The sequence below is a fragment of the Amphibalanus amphitrite genome, unplaced genomic scaffold (assembly GCF_019059575.1).
Source record: "Amphibalanus amphitrite isolate SeventyFive unplaced genomic scaffold, NRLGWU_Aamphi_draft 001765F_arrow, whole genome shotgun sequence".
Classification (NCBI taxonomy): Eukaryota; Metazoa; Arthropoda; class Thecostraca; order Balanomorpha; family Balanidae; genus Amphibalanus; species Amphibalanus amphitrite.
In genome coordinates, this window is record NW_024883258.1 from 7917 (window position 1) to 22811 (window position 14895).

At 47.6% G+C, this 14895-nt stretch overlaps 1 protein-coding gene and 1 long non-coding RNA gene across 2 annotated transcripts; one reads left to right on the forward strand and one right to left on the reverse strand.

Annotated features, from left to right (window-relative positions):
• Positions 1 to 1505: 1505 nt before the first annotated feature.
• LOC122375054 lies at positions 1506 to 2426 on the forward strand. Its single transcript, XR_006255330.1, has 2 exons — positions 1506 to 1649; positions 2084 to 2426. It is a non-coding gene; the product is annotated as an uncharacterized LOC122375054 (long non-coding RNA).
• Positions 2427 to 3221: 795 nt separating this feature from the next.
• Positions 3222 to 14895, reverse strand: LOC122375048. The gene is made up of 2 exons (XM_043354203.1): positions 14685 to 14895; positions 3222 to 5153 (listed from the first exon to the last, which is right to left on the reverse strand). The coding sequence occupies exons 1-2, from the start codon at positions 14885 to 14887 to the stop codon at positions 4349 to 4351; spliced, it is 1008 nt and encodes a 335-aa protein (XP_043210138.1). The 5' UTR covers positions 14888 to 14895; the 3' UTR covers positions 3222 to 4348.

Consider the following 14895-nt stretch of genomic DNA (forward strand, 5'->3'; position numbering starts at 1 on the left):
CGTGTCCCGGTCCCGGCGGCCGGCGGCGTCCAGCTGCTCGTCCAGGCGACGGTAGTTGGTCATGATCCAGCCCCAGTTCTTGTTCCACCTGGTGACGCCCGTCCACTCGGTGATGATTTTGTCAAACTGGATCTGGTCCAGAGCTACATAGTTGACCTCCCCGTCGGCTGACATCGTAAACAGCTGAAATCTGCAGGTGCGCTCAGACAAAAGTCGCTCGAAATTGTACCTGACAGGTTGGGATTAGTGTAAATCAGCGAAACGATTATACGCTTTTGGCAGATTTCTTGCTTCGGAGCTTGTACCTATTGTTTTCAATACAAGCTTCAATAAAATTTGAAGTGCACTTTTGGGTGAACAGTTGAAAAACTATAAATATGAAAATATTGAAACCCCAAAACCTGCATGCCCCCCTAAACTATCGTTATGCAATTTTTTCCCATTTTCAGTTCTTCATTTTCTTTTGTGTCGTTTTATTTCGCACGCGACAAACAAAGAAGTTGATCTCTCAATACGTTTCGACATTGACCAAAAAGGGGTAAGGATGTTTATTTTGGAGAAGTTAAGTTGTTTGCCCTAAAACTTAAAATACTGACAAAACATGGTGTTGCTTTGAAAAGGTGAGAACTATTATAACCACAAAGCTGTCAGTTCTAGATAAACGTGACTTGATTGAAACGGTGTATTTGTTGTAGCACTTGTTTTATGCAAGGTATAAGCTGTAGGGGACTGGGGAAGACGGGCAACACCGCCCTTTGGGGAACACCGCCCACCCGAATATCAGAAATATGAAAAGTTTTTGGGCGACAGCTGACTGTCTTTTGGCAGCGTGACGTCAACAGAAGTGCAGGTATGGGCACCCTAGTGAAAAAGTCCTTAAGGATTTCGCCAGAATCCCCACAATCCTTAAGGATCCATAAGGACCCATAAGGATCAGATATGAAATCCTTAAAGACTCTACGGACCCTCTTGAATCCTTAAGGACGCATTCGCCGATCCGTAAGGATTTTAGGGCGATGTTTGGTATCCTTAAGGATCGCTCAGTATTCCGTAAGGAAATTGCTACTTGCTAGTGTCGCTTAATCCTTCAGGATAGCCGATGCAGCCAGTACGTCAATCATTATGGAGTGATTGAATCATCCCTACTATCATTCCGTGCTCCGTATCCGATAATTTCTTAGCCATATGACATATACGGCATGTAAAAACTTTGTGACGGACCAAAGCAGCGTTCGTTATCATCATAGGCGCGGGAACCGGGAGGCGAGCGGGGCAGCTGGGGTGGTCACCTAAATGTCCACGCTGGGTTCACCCAGACTCCAAATCGGATAGACGAATAGTTCTGATAAAAAGTACCTATTGGTATCTCAACCAAGTGCCACAGTATGCATGTATCGTATGGCCTTAGTGCCACCGGTGCCACAGTGTTTGCGCTGTGCTCTTTCAGAGACCGTACCGACTGGAATTTGGCGACCGCTGACCGTTTTCTTTGGCAAAGACTGTACGGGCGGCAGCGGGCGGTCTGATCCTCGCCTCCGGCAAGAGGGGAGACCGCGCGTCCCCCTGTCGCATTGTGCCGCTGCCGCTCGCGGGATGCGGACGAGTCTGTAGAGTGTGTTGTGCCGTCTGCCGTCTCCTCTTCGGGGCATGTAAGTTACTGCCATGCTGTGTATCAATGAGATAATTGATTCTAGTTATTGCATTGATAGATACAAAAACCGGCGCTGAAACGTTCACTTCAATTAATGGCGATCGTCGTCGTCATTCATTTGGCTGCGGCAAATGAAAGTACTACTACCGGTAGCGTCTTTTAGCGTCATGCCTTGGAACGAGGCCCAGGTAAATATGTATAGTAGAATGGATTCAGGGTAGCAGGACGTAGGTGCACATGTGATGCATTGCTAAATGAACATACACAGGCATCTAAGCTGGAAATGACTGAACTGAATTTACTCAAAGGCTCACCAATATTCTTTGGCTGGGACTGCAGTCTAAGCCTAAGAGTAGAATTCGTGAGCCTTTGAGTAGGTATTGTTGATCAGTATATTACTGTTATTACATAGGAATATCCGCCTTGTTACAGGAACGCAGGATGCGAGGCTCGACAGGCGACGGGCGACTCAACCGCTCAAGATGTGTAGAATGTGGATGGCGGAGGAGCGGCGGCCGAGGACGTGTGACGTGATAATATCTGAAGCGTGGCTGACTCGAAAAAGTGTAGACTTATCTTCATGTATGTAAATATGTTTTTCGGAAGTCCTCGGCTTATATTTCTCGGAGCCTCAGCTGCAACTGCGAATGCCTAGAGCTCCATATATGTATACCCGGTCGCCTGTGGTTGGCGGCTGCTCCATTCCTGGCAATGAAAAATGGCTAAATGTGCTTGTTTTAAGTAAAAGTAAAAAAATATAGCACCAGAGACCGTACAAATGTGTTTGCTAGGGTTTGATCCTTACGGATTTATATATCGTTCATTGAGGAATAGCCTCAAAATCCTTTAGGATTGTCGCCAAGATCCTTAAAGATTTTGCTACAAATCTTTAAGGAAAAACCACAAAGTCCTTAAAGATTATTACCAATGTCCTTAAAGACATTGCTAGAGATCCTTAAGGATTTAGCTAAAAATCCTTACGGATTTTCCGCAGAATCCTTAAGGAATTTCTAACAAAATCCTTAAGGATTGTGTATCAATTTCGTACAAGGATTTTGTTAAGGATCGTCCTGAAGAAATACATAGTACTGTCCTTAAGGATTTTTTCACTAGGGCAGTGCACCGCATTGTTAATGTTTTAGGTGATTTGCGAGAAATTCCGAAATTCCGAAAGCACTGGCATATCCAGAAAGGCGGTCTTGGACGCCGCGGGGACATACCCCCAAAAAAGGTTTTCAAATTCCAAAACTTATCGGATTTCGCACTTACGCACTACTGTAGAGTTTAAAACGAAAAATTTTTATTATAAAAGTTTTCGTTTTATTCTCGAAAAAAAAAAACAAGAACTTCGTCGATTTTGGGCGCTGCAGGGGGGCTCCCTGAATCTGCCAGTGGACCCAAGACCCTGGTGTTCGACCCCCCCCCCCCGCCCCTCCGCCACATTACTTATAAGGGCGTGAAAATTCAAGAGCTTGGCGGGGCTAGTGCATGTACGTAAAATGTAAATACATACACCTCCATTCTTCGGTAGCAGGCCTTATGCCTTAACGGTATGCCTTGAAGAAGTTCGCATGATTGAAACATGTATTTCAGTGTAGCGAGCATATATCATCACATTCAAACGCAACAAGGCATTTATGAATGTCGCCGTGACAATGGCCGTTATACCGACTGCATCACGCTATTCATCCCACGACGACACTATGACTACATTGCACATGTCGACAAACAAATTCATCGGCAAATGAAGCTCCCGCAAAGAAACTCATTTACCTGCACATAGTGTCGTTCGTGCATTGGTTTGCTCTAAGCAAACGCTTAACTCCGTCGTCAGCACCGGCCTGTATACCTATGTAAGTAGGTACTGCTTCGCATTGTGGGCAGTAGTGGTGTATATCGAACACTCAATCGACTGCCACGTACGTGTTCCGTGAATGTCACATTTGCGGGGAATAAATGAGCAAGTAAAAATGTGCGACAAACGGCTTCTCTGATTGTAATCCGTTTGTAATCCGCATCTACTCTGCTTAGGTATCACTGGTCATTGACCCACGCACGCGGTCGCTAGCCAGCGAGCGCCGTTCGCGGGCGCTGCGCCGGTCCGCGTCTCGGAGCGGTGCGTCTAACGGTTTACCGTTTTTGGGTCATTGCCTGCCGATCGAGGCCGACCGACTCGCCACCGGTGTGACAGCGCGACGGCGTTCGAGTCGCCGCTGTAATCCCGGCGCTCAAGCGGAACATTCCGGCCGGAAGGGCCACCGTCTGCGGACACTCGTGTGGGAACTTGGACGCCGGTAAAGACCAATGATAAGCACCGTGCCTCAATCAGAAGCTGGGCGATGGTGCGAATGGCACCGGTATCTCAGATACCTACACGAGCGGCGCTAGCATATCAGTCCTACTGTTCATTGGAGCTAAATCTACTTGTGTAATTTTGTTATTTTTACAATGGTATGCCTAGAGATGCCCTGTTTTCGGTCACGTAGCCTGGCAGTATTTATAGGTGTGCCAGTGATGTGGTGTTGAGAGTGTCGCGGGAGTAGCACTCCCACTGTGCGGTAACCACATGGGACGAATGTTTTCGTGTCGCCATGCATGTCTTTTCGGCATCCTGATTATTGCACCCATGCTCCTGGCAGGTCAGGCATAACGTCCGTCAACCCCGGCTCCCAGCCATTTCCTGGCCGACCCCATCGGTCACGATCCAGCTCGAACGGTGGGGTTTCTACGCTCGCGCCTGTTGAGCAGGAGCAGGTCGTACATGTGAGAGACAGGCTCGCTCACGCCCGGAAACCGGAACCAGACCGGGTAGATTTTGTTTGGCGCCGTGTCGGCCACCTGCCAGCCGATCTCGGAGAGGCGCTGGGTTACGTTCGCGGCGCGGTGGTAGAACTCCATCTCCCGCTCGGCCGACTTGCGCATGTGCACCTCGAGACCGATCTGGTCAAACTTGTCGAGCGCCCTGTGTCCGACGCCGTCGAGTAGCTGCTGGGAGAACATGTCCCATTCGGCTCCCTCGCCGTCCAGTTTCAGGTACTGCAGACGCGGCAGGTGGTCGTGGCCCAGCTCGCGCATGGCGCGGTCCAGTGTCCAGATCTGCCAGCCGTACACGTTCACGTGGTCGTTGCGGCCCAGTCCGACCGGGTGGAAGTATACGCCGCTGGGCCGGCGCGCCGGCTGTGCACCAATCGACGGGTCAAACGAGTGCACCTCGCAGCCGAAACGCGCCATCGCGTCGTCGAACGACCAGTCTCGATTGATGCCAAACGAGTACACCACGCAGGGCGTGCCGGCGTCACCGATGGAGAACTCTGGGTCCAGGCAGACGGGCCGGTCCCCCTCCAGCAGGCGGGTCTCCCACTTCCGGTTGGCGTAGACCTGACCGCCGAATGAAGCTTGCCGCCCACAGCGCGTCGTGTTGGTGGCCACCCACCGGAACACGCCGCTGATGCTGCGCTTGTCGGCGTCGCTGAACTCCGAGTCGGGCACGGACGCGCCGTCCCTGTAACACAGACCACCAGCCGGCGTCAGAGAGAGAGAGCACATCAGCGCGGTCAGTGACGGGCGCAGGCTGGGAACATCCACAGCAGCAGCAGCAGCAGCAGCAGCAGCAGCAGCTGTCTGAGAGGTACGGGCAGTTGCACAGCCCAACAATCGGTACCGTATCTACACGACCACAACTAAATGCGTCTGGAATTTTGTGAAACTATACCAGCAAAATATTTTGATTCCCACTTTACACCCACGTAATACACGTTACACAATACACATGCATAAACACATATCCAGTGTTTTGACTTGTATCAGCTCCAGTCGCCTTACGCCTTCCTGTGACACCAGCAAAGGATGGCTGACGACATGCAAATGATAGGATATGGCACGATTGACTAATATGATACAACTAACTGATATGCAGCAAGAGCCGCTCAAGACAACTTTTGCCGGACTCTACTGGCCTTCTTAATACGGAGAGGTTGACAATGCGACCCTCGCTAGGGGTTCCGCCGCTAATTTACCCCCAATCGGCCAGAGGGGGTTGATGTAACTCCCTTAAGTTTTTCACAGATAGCGTGAAAACGCACTGCCAATTCTGGACTATTCTATGGGGCATCGTTTCCGCGCATTCCTTGAAACTTTCAAGTCCCAGTCATTTCAGGTCAAGCCTCTAAGACACAATAGCCGGTGCAGAACCCCGTAAGGGTAAACTTGGAATAATTTAGCGGCATCGGCATTACTACGTTTTTCGCTGATGCCGTGACAACATGGTCTCGTAGCGCCAGCAAATTAAGGCCAATCCTTGTGGCAGTATAACTGACACATGCTCTGAAAATTTAAGTTCCATTGATGTCAGGTCAGGTCACCAGGCCACGAAAACTGGTATTTGTCAAAGAAGCACTAAAATTACGCTTATTTTTTTTATAAAATCCCTAGTTTTGCATAGATATAATTCAATCGTGTTCAGCTCACCAAAAGTCATAACAATTATAGGTACTGTTTCTCATTTTCGTTGACTTGAGGTCATCTATAGAGGTCTTGATGTCATTTAAAAAGAAAATTATCAATTAGTGAATTCAAATTTTCCAATCGTGAATTCATTGCAGATAACTGTCCATCTAACGCTTTTTTATTGTAGGTATTAATTCAGTACATACCACTGTGTGACTAAGGATCTGTTTCTTTGGTGCAAGAATGCACAAGATTCAACTGACACTGAGAAAACAGTTCCTTCATTTTCGGTCTCAGAGACCAGTTTTCGGGCTAATGTCCCCTATTCAAAACAGACCACACATTTTGAGAATACATTCTGAGCAAAGCCATTGATAGAAACAGATCTCACCCAGTACCCGTTATCGGTGTTCAAGCTTTAAAATAAGTCTCACTATGAAACCAGTTTTTAGCCCGATCCCCAATTTCGGTCTTACTTGAATCCAGTATTCGGGCTTAATGTACATGAGCCCTAAAAGGAAGCCTTACTGAAACCGTTTTTAAAATCAGATTCACTTGAGGCTTGTTTCAGCACTCAAATGAGTCTTTATTCAAAAATGTTCTCAAAGTGTTTTCTGAGTGGAGGTAATATGGGGGTCAAACCTTGGGTCAAACTACTTTTTTGCTAATGAATTGGCACATTGTAAAGCTAGAGCTTCAGGAATGATGTCATTGTGTTTCACTTGATTAGCCGAATCGAATGATGTAGGTACGTTGTACGATATACATAAGGGAAACATAATACTAAGTATAAGCTTTATCTCTCTGCAAACGATTCCTTGACTGAGCATGTTACGAATTTGCGACATTTTAGGACCATGCAGAGGCTCACTTATGACGTCATGGGACAGTAACCTGATCTGCCCTGAAAATCCAGTTGGTATCAAAATATCCAGGCTTGAATCAAAGATCAGGTATACCAATCTTCAGCTCTTTAATCTAACGCGTTCCGAGCTATCGCGAGAAACTATTCTGGGGGAAGGAAGGGTGGCATCTTTCCCCTTTGGCCGACAAAATTCAAGCTTTGCAGAGTCATCATAATGGCATTCTTTTCGAAGGACAGTTAATTTCGTACCTACTTCGAACAACAAATTTCTTATACTTCGCCATTTCTCTCTAATTCGTTATAAATTTCATTATAATTAATTATTATTTTTCATTTCTTTTAATTTCATTTATAAATATAATTTTACTTTTAGTATAATTTTTACAATTTATAGCTATAGATATTCATTACCTAGGGGAAGTTGGGGCAATGCCGGAGTTGGGGCAAAGCCGAAATTCGAGATATTTCTAAAACCGTACGACATGGATGCCACGTCTCAGTGATGCTCTGAAGCTTAAGTGACTACAATTATCGCATGTTTGTTACGAGTCGTCATTTGGAATGCTTCGGCTGTGAGGGCGCCAAAAGCGTTTTCAAGGTACGTTTCCCTTGTACTACATGCGCCTTTGAAGCTGCATTTCTTACTCATTATGCTACCGTTTGTCTGGCCAATTCGGTCAAGTAATCTTCAGCATGTCTTTGCATAAGTGTGCTGCCTATTTGAAATTTATACAGCACGTTTAAAAGTTATGGGCCTGCAAATGAAAGTATGGCTGGCTGGGGTAATGCCGAAAACGTGCAATTACGCACGTTAAAGCACGCTACGTGGACTTTACTGCTGTAGAATAGCAACGCGTATTTTTAGTCAAACAAATTACACTTTCAGCCGGCACAACGGCCTGTTACCTATAAGGAATGATTTACCTGGTATTTTCTTATTATATCACACAATTTTAACTTCCAGTGTGCACCAAGCGTCCTCAAGCTCTTAAAACGCGTGTCAGCTTTGATGAATTTTGGATAAAGTTTGAGATAAATTGGCAAAACATCAATGTCGGCATTCCTCGTAGATCATTTATCCCATTTTCGGCTTTCCCCGCAGTCCGGGGCAACGCCGAAAAAGTCAGTTCTTTGATATTTTTAGTTTTTGCGCTTATACGGTATGCGAATTCATCAAATGCGCCTGGTATGTTTGAAAGACAAAAGACTGGCCTCTCGAATGACGCCAACAAGAATAGCTTATGTTGTCTACCTTGCGTGCTACGGGCGTCAGAAAAAAAGTATTCGGCGTTCCCCCAACTTCCCCTATAGTTTCTCTCTAAACTATTAAAATCTAGCTTGGGATGAGAGGTTCTCGTGGCTTGAAAACAATTCGCGGCTAAGCCAATTTCACGGTCAATTCTTTGGGGTGTGGTGACTGTTTCAGGTGCATGCTTTCATGCATTGTTCCTACTATGGATGAAAATGGAGCCATTAATTCATCATTAAAATGCAATTTAAACTGTATTTTTCCAGCTACTTGAAGCTCATTTTCTAAACACTATATGCTTATAGGCATTGATGTTCAGGAACGCTGAATGATCTGTCATTTTGTTTCACGCCGTTTCACCCCGTCGCTCGTGCAACGGCGCCACTGTTCAAATGCTAGCATCACCCCGCACAATGTGTGTAGTAGCCAGTGGCATTGTTCATACTTAGTACTTACACACAGACAGCTCTCGTCTAACTGCGTGATGCACGTTCTTATTTATCGATAAAAGCGAGGCAATTTCTAAACCGTTAGGAAATCAGTGGTCGAGTGACAGGATTGCATTTTTTAGAGGTTATGGTATTTATCTTTGCCTGCGGACCAGTCCCTACAGTGACCTGAGGGCACCGGATGGGAATCGATGCGTTATAGTGGTGAGAAATATGAGGTTTTGAATATGTAGGCTTATGAATAGGTAGGTATGTAGTATGTACATACTTAGGCATGTAAAATCTGGAGTGTGGCTAAACATGGGCGAAGATATTCGTAAATAAAAGCCCCATGTCTTTGTAACTACTACATATGATTCCGATTGAGTTACATGCAACCACTCTCGCTTTGTTCAACCACGAACACCTATACCAGCAGGGAAATGAGCGGTCTATAGGGGCTTGAGTTTAGCTCTACAGTGATCTATTTTCTCTGAGCGCTGCGCCTGACACGTCGCTGCCCGCTGTTCCGTTACCGGACAACCCCAGCGAACATGCAGAGGGACGCCCGCCGGTACAATGGATCGTGCTGGTGACCCGGGTCGACGGTCCCAGCAGCGATGCCGTTATACTCTAGCGCGGAAGATCGATCGCTATGGTGGAGTCACCAGCACTTGGCAGTGGCGGAGAGACAGGCCAGAGCAACTGTCTCGTATGATCGCACTCGCCTAGCCGGCCAGATTCCAATTCTACGGGATGAATCTGCGAAGCATTGCATTCTACGGTTTATTTACATATTTTGGATCATTCTTTTTTGTTCTTTGAGAATTACGTACCTGTTTCATTCTGAACAGAGCCGGTGTTAGATCTGCAGCCAAGAAAATGAGGCTGCACTGACTTCAATACTGACATTCTAACTAATCAGCAAAATCAACAATTGGGAACAAAGGCGGTGGAACGGGGGGCACCGGGGCACCGTACCCCCCTCCCTTGATTTTGACATTTTAACATTAGCCCTATGGGCGTTGCATGGAAAGAATGGGACCAAAATTCGGCGGTGCCCCTCCCCCCTCTCTTAATTGAAGGTGTTCCGCCACTACTGACTGGGGCCCAGGGTTGCGGAGTCGATGGATTTTCGGCGGCTCCGACTCCGACTCCGACTTCGGCTTTCAAAAACCAGCTCCGACTCCGACTCCGACTCCGGGCAGAATTGTCGACTCCGACCGACTCCAACTCCCGACTCCGACTCCGCAGACCTAGCAGGGCTGCGGAGTCGACAGATTTTCGGTGACTCCGACTCCGACTCCGGCTCGGGTTTCTAAAATCGACTCCGACTCCGACTCCGACTCCGGTCACAACTGTCGACTCCGACCGACTCCGACTCCGACTCCGACTCCGACTCCGCAGCCCTGCTGGGGCCAATATTATGTAAATGCGTACGACTTATAAGTCGTATACGAAGCAATATCATTACTTCATGCGTTAAAAATAACGCATGACTAATGATATTGCTTCGTATTAGCTTTGGGCTACACTGAGGTGAAAAATATTAAACCAAATACTTCAGCCATGGATGATATAGGCCCGGGCAGCGCTTGTCGAACAGCTCTGCGGATCCGAAGGTTGGGACTTTAATTGTGAAAAACCGCCCGCCCGCCGCCAAACGCAAACACCGCCAAACGCACGCCCAAAACGCAAACGCAAACTTCGCAAAAAAAAAACAATCAACCGCCCGCCGAAAACCGCAGAAAAAAAACGCAAAAAACGCCGCAAAAAAAACGCCCGTCCGCCGCAAAACGCAAACACCGCAAAAAAACGCAAACACCGCCGCCACAAAAAAACGCCCGCATCGCCCGCCGCCAACGGCGAAACGCCGCAAAAAACGGCCGCCCGCCGCAAACCGCAACAACGCAAATAACGCCCGGCCGCCGGCAACCGCAAAGCGCCGCAAAAAACGGCCGCCTGCCGCAAACCACAAAAAACGCTGCAAAAAACGGCCGCCCGCCGCAAACCGCAAAACGCCGCAAAAAACGACCGCTCGCCGCAAACCGCAAAACGCCGCAAAAAACGGCCGCCCACCGCAAACCGCCGCTAAAACGGCCGCCCGCCGCCAAACGCAAACACCGCAAAACACCCGCATCGCCCGCCCGCCCGCCGCCAAACACAAAAAACGCAAAAAAAAAAACGCAAATACCGCCGAAAAAACGCCCGCACCGCACGCCCGCCCGCCGCCAACCGCAAACCGCCGCAAAAAACGGCCGCCCGCCGCAAAACGCAAACACCACAAAAAACGCAAAAACGGCCGCCCGCCGCCAAACGCAAACACAAAAAACGCAAACACCGCCGCAAAAAAACGCACGCCGTCCGCAAAACGCAAACACTGACGCATTAAGACAAATATGGCGCCTTGCGGCAAGTGTGGTGCTTTCATATCTGCTGTTTAAGCAACCAACCCTCCATCAGCGCATCCTAATCGTCCCATGTTCGACAATGTTACGCACATTCTGCGCTTTGCGGCAAAAATGGCGCTTTGAGACAAACGTGGCGCACTGCAACAAACTTGGCGCATTCGTTCCTGTCGCTTAACAATTCGTCCACCCATCAAATTCTAGCCCAATCGGACATAAACTGACAAAGTTATGTTTATTTGAATATTTCACTATGAAATATCTCCGCAACGGAGGTGCCCAGATTTGCACGTGTGCCACGTGACCACCGGTGGTGTAAACAGGACTTGTCCCCTCACCGACTGACCCAATTTAGTGTTCTTGGCTGGTTCTGTTTCCACGCTATACGGCCACCAGTTGGCCAAAACACCAATATGTGGGAGGTACTTGGCTCAAACACGTGGCCACGTGGCACGTGCCGGACCTCTGACAGCTTAACGGCTCACGCCACGTGATGACCAATACAAGTGGCCATCAGCATGTAAAAGATGACCCCGGCCGGTGTCACCGTCTCTGAACAGTGGACGGCTAAACTCGAAAAACGGGGAAATTTAGGGAAATTTCACCTTTCGAATATATAATTTCCCCAGAATTTTAAATTTTTCATTTTACAAAAAAATCCGAGATAGCAGTTTTTTAGCCCCCTTCATTCTGTGCCTATACCCGTTTTCAGATCGACCCTATCATAAAAACTGACGGCCTGACGGCTATTTCCCCCATTCCTTGCATTTCACAATGCTAGTATATTTAAGCACCAAAATTGACCCCGTGCCACGGCACGTGCAATAGCACGTGCGCCACGTTACCACTAGTGCGACAAGCTGGACTCATCTGCTCACCGGCTGCGTTGATTTGGTGTCGCTAAGTGGAGTGGTTTCCACGCCATAGGACCCCCAGTTGGCCAATGTCGGATTTTCCCGGAGGTTACCCCATCAAACACGTTTGCACGTGGCACGTGCTTTTCAATCGCCCCATATCTGACCCATACCGTGTGGTAGCCGACACCCCGGGGCACAACATATTGGAACATTTTCAAAATCTAACGTGGAAATTTTTTGCAAAATCGATTTGAAAATAATTTTTCGAATTCGCCATAGGCTCAACATGGGGTAACTGTTTGTGACGATTACCCGAAATTTTGTCAATTATATTTTAAATAATTACCACCGTCAGTTGGGGTGCCAGCCCGAGATCCGACCCTAAAAATATCAGCAAATATAATTGACGAAATTTTTCGCAAATCGAATTTCCAATTTTCCCCCATGTTAACCCTATGGGAAAATGCACGTGCCGATTACCCCAAAACGGGTTAATTATATTTCAAGCGACCGATGCCAGCCGGTAGCTCCCCGATACGGGACCAAACGCTGAAAATGGCAAGAAATTCTACCGTGCCGTTTCGGCGGCGATCAAAATGACCAAAATCGCGGCCGAAACGCTAAACACCCCCCTAGAGAGGTAGCTCAGGTTGGGATTTTCAATAGAAAATCACAATTCTAAAGAATAGTGATTGTTCTTAATTGAAAAGTCCCAACCTTCGGATAACACTGGATTGGTGTCTCGTGGAAATTAACATTGGGATCCGCGACATTGGGATCAGGCCTGCCATCTAGCGAGAGAATTATCGTAAGTTAGGAGCAAGCCGAGTGAACGCCATCTCTCAGCATTATGACACACGTGGGTGTGGTGTGTTAGTTGGCTTGAAGTGCATTTTCCCACGAGTTGGAGGTAATCTTACTGGACCTGAGACGACAAAAAATGTCTTAAATGCTTGTAAGCCAAAAACGTCAAGCAGCCTTTAGGTAATAACGAAAATAAAATGCGTAAGACGGTGTGTAATGAAGCGCCCAGTCCCATCGGCTTGTACGACCTTTTATATTGTCATTTACTCACAATGGTACAGCAGTTTGACAATATGTCACTTACATATTTGGTAGGCTTATTCCTTCTTCTCCGAATTTCGCCCTATTTTCTTCATCTAAGTTAATGTTACGGCACGTGCCACGTGCCAACTTAGGGGTATCGAAATTGTTCCACATAAAGTAACTCCGCAATGGCTGGGCCAATTACAGTAAAACTTCGTCAATAGTTAGGCATCCAGTGGCCAATGCATTTCCATGTGTCACTATGGGGGTGCTACTGCACGTGCGGCGCACGTGGGGGGGGGGGTGCCGCTTCCATATCTCAAGAACGGCTGGGCGGATAACACTCGAACTTGGTACACAAATGTCACTCACATCGATGCTCGCACTGCATTGATCAGTGCTTACATTGGTGCAGAGTCGTTAGGAAAACGATGAAATGAGATTCGTAGTGTTAATGCCTTTCTGTTCCAGCAGCTGATTGATTCGCAACAGGAGATCCTTGTTTGTGAAGGCTTCGTCTCCCTTTTCCATCCCTTGTTTAAAATAACATTAACAATGTACGAAGAAGATCACACATCAAAGTTGTTTTAGGCGGCTATCTTGGGCCAGGGCTGCGGAGTTGTAGTCAGAGCCAGCGGTTCTGTTCCGACTCGGAGTCGCTTGATTTTTGAAAGCTGTAGTCTGAGTATGAGTCGAACTTCACCGAAAAGTCATCGACTCCACAGACTTACCAGGGCTGCAGAGTCGGAGTCAGGGTCGAAGTCTGTGTGAATCGACAGTTCTGCACGGAGCAGTCGGAGTCGATATTTGAATACCGGAATCGGAGACCGGAGTTGGAGCCAAAGTCACTGAAATTTCATCGACTACGCATAACGCAGCACTGGTTGCGGTCCTTTTCATAGCGCGTCTTGAATGACATATTGAGCGGCAATGACGTTTGCAATTCCGTTTAACTTTTTTATTTGACTTATAGATAGTACTTACGTTCGTTTTGTTCTTTGATCGGACAATTTGTTTGATTTAGACCAAGTAAAGACTCATGTGAAAAATAGTGAAAACGACACGTGCTGGCGAAGTCTCCAATAACTCCCTGTTTCACGATTTAATGAGGAAATAACATGGAACTGCTTATCTTATTACTGACCCTGCACATAAATCTATTAATTTCTTCGCTTTTACTGGCATATAGAGACATAACCTTTTGAAAAATTGCACAACAAGCCTGCTACTACACCACACTCCCGTGTGTCACAATGCTAATCAGCGGCGTTAACTCGGCTTGCTCCTAACTTACGACAATTCTCCCGCTAGATGGCAGGCCTGAGCTCAATGTCGCCAAAAACTGCGAAGACACCAATCCATTATTATCTCATCCATGCTTCAGCTTTCTGAAGGTGACCCTGACTGCCATGCGGTATTTCATTGCTTAGATACGTTTCTCTTACACATTTGTTCACGAAATGAACTGAAAAGTGATCCACGCGATAAGCAACTGAGCAGTTAAACTCGAGGTACCTAGAGTGTAAGCAAATGTAAAAATCGTAACCTTGTAGATGTTATGGTGGCAGCATTCTTATCACCTTTTCAATAGAAAAACTCATGTGCGTGATAAACAAGCAAAGCATCAAAAGGTGCGAGTACACAACATGTTGTATGTCGAGCCGAACACAACGTAAACGGAAAGCACCGTGACTCTCAGTGAGATATGGCAGCCGTTGTTGGTGGCCACTGACCTCACGATGATGACGTCCCCGGGGTCTCGCAGGATCGTCAGCCGGTACAGTGTCCTGTCGCGCAGTGTCTCGCCGGGAAACAGCACCAGCGCACGGCTGACACACCAGAGCAACGTCAGCGCCAACACCGGCGCGCGCCAGCCGCCGGGCCGTGCCAGCCGCCGGCTCACGGCGCGCGCCAGCGCTGTGCCACGGACACCCATTGCCGACC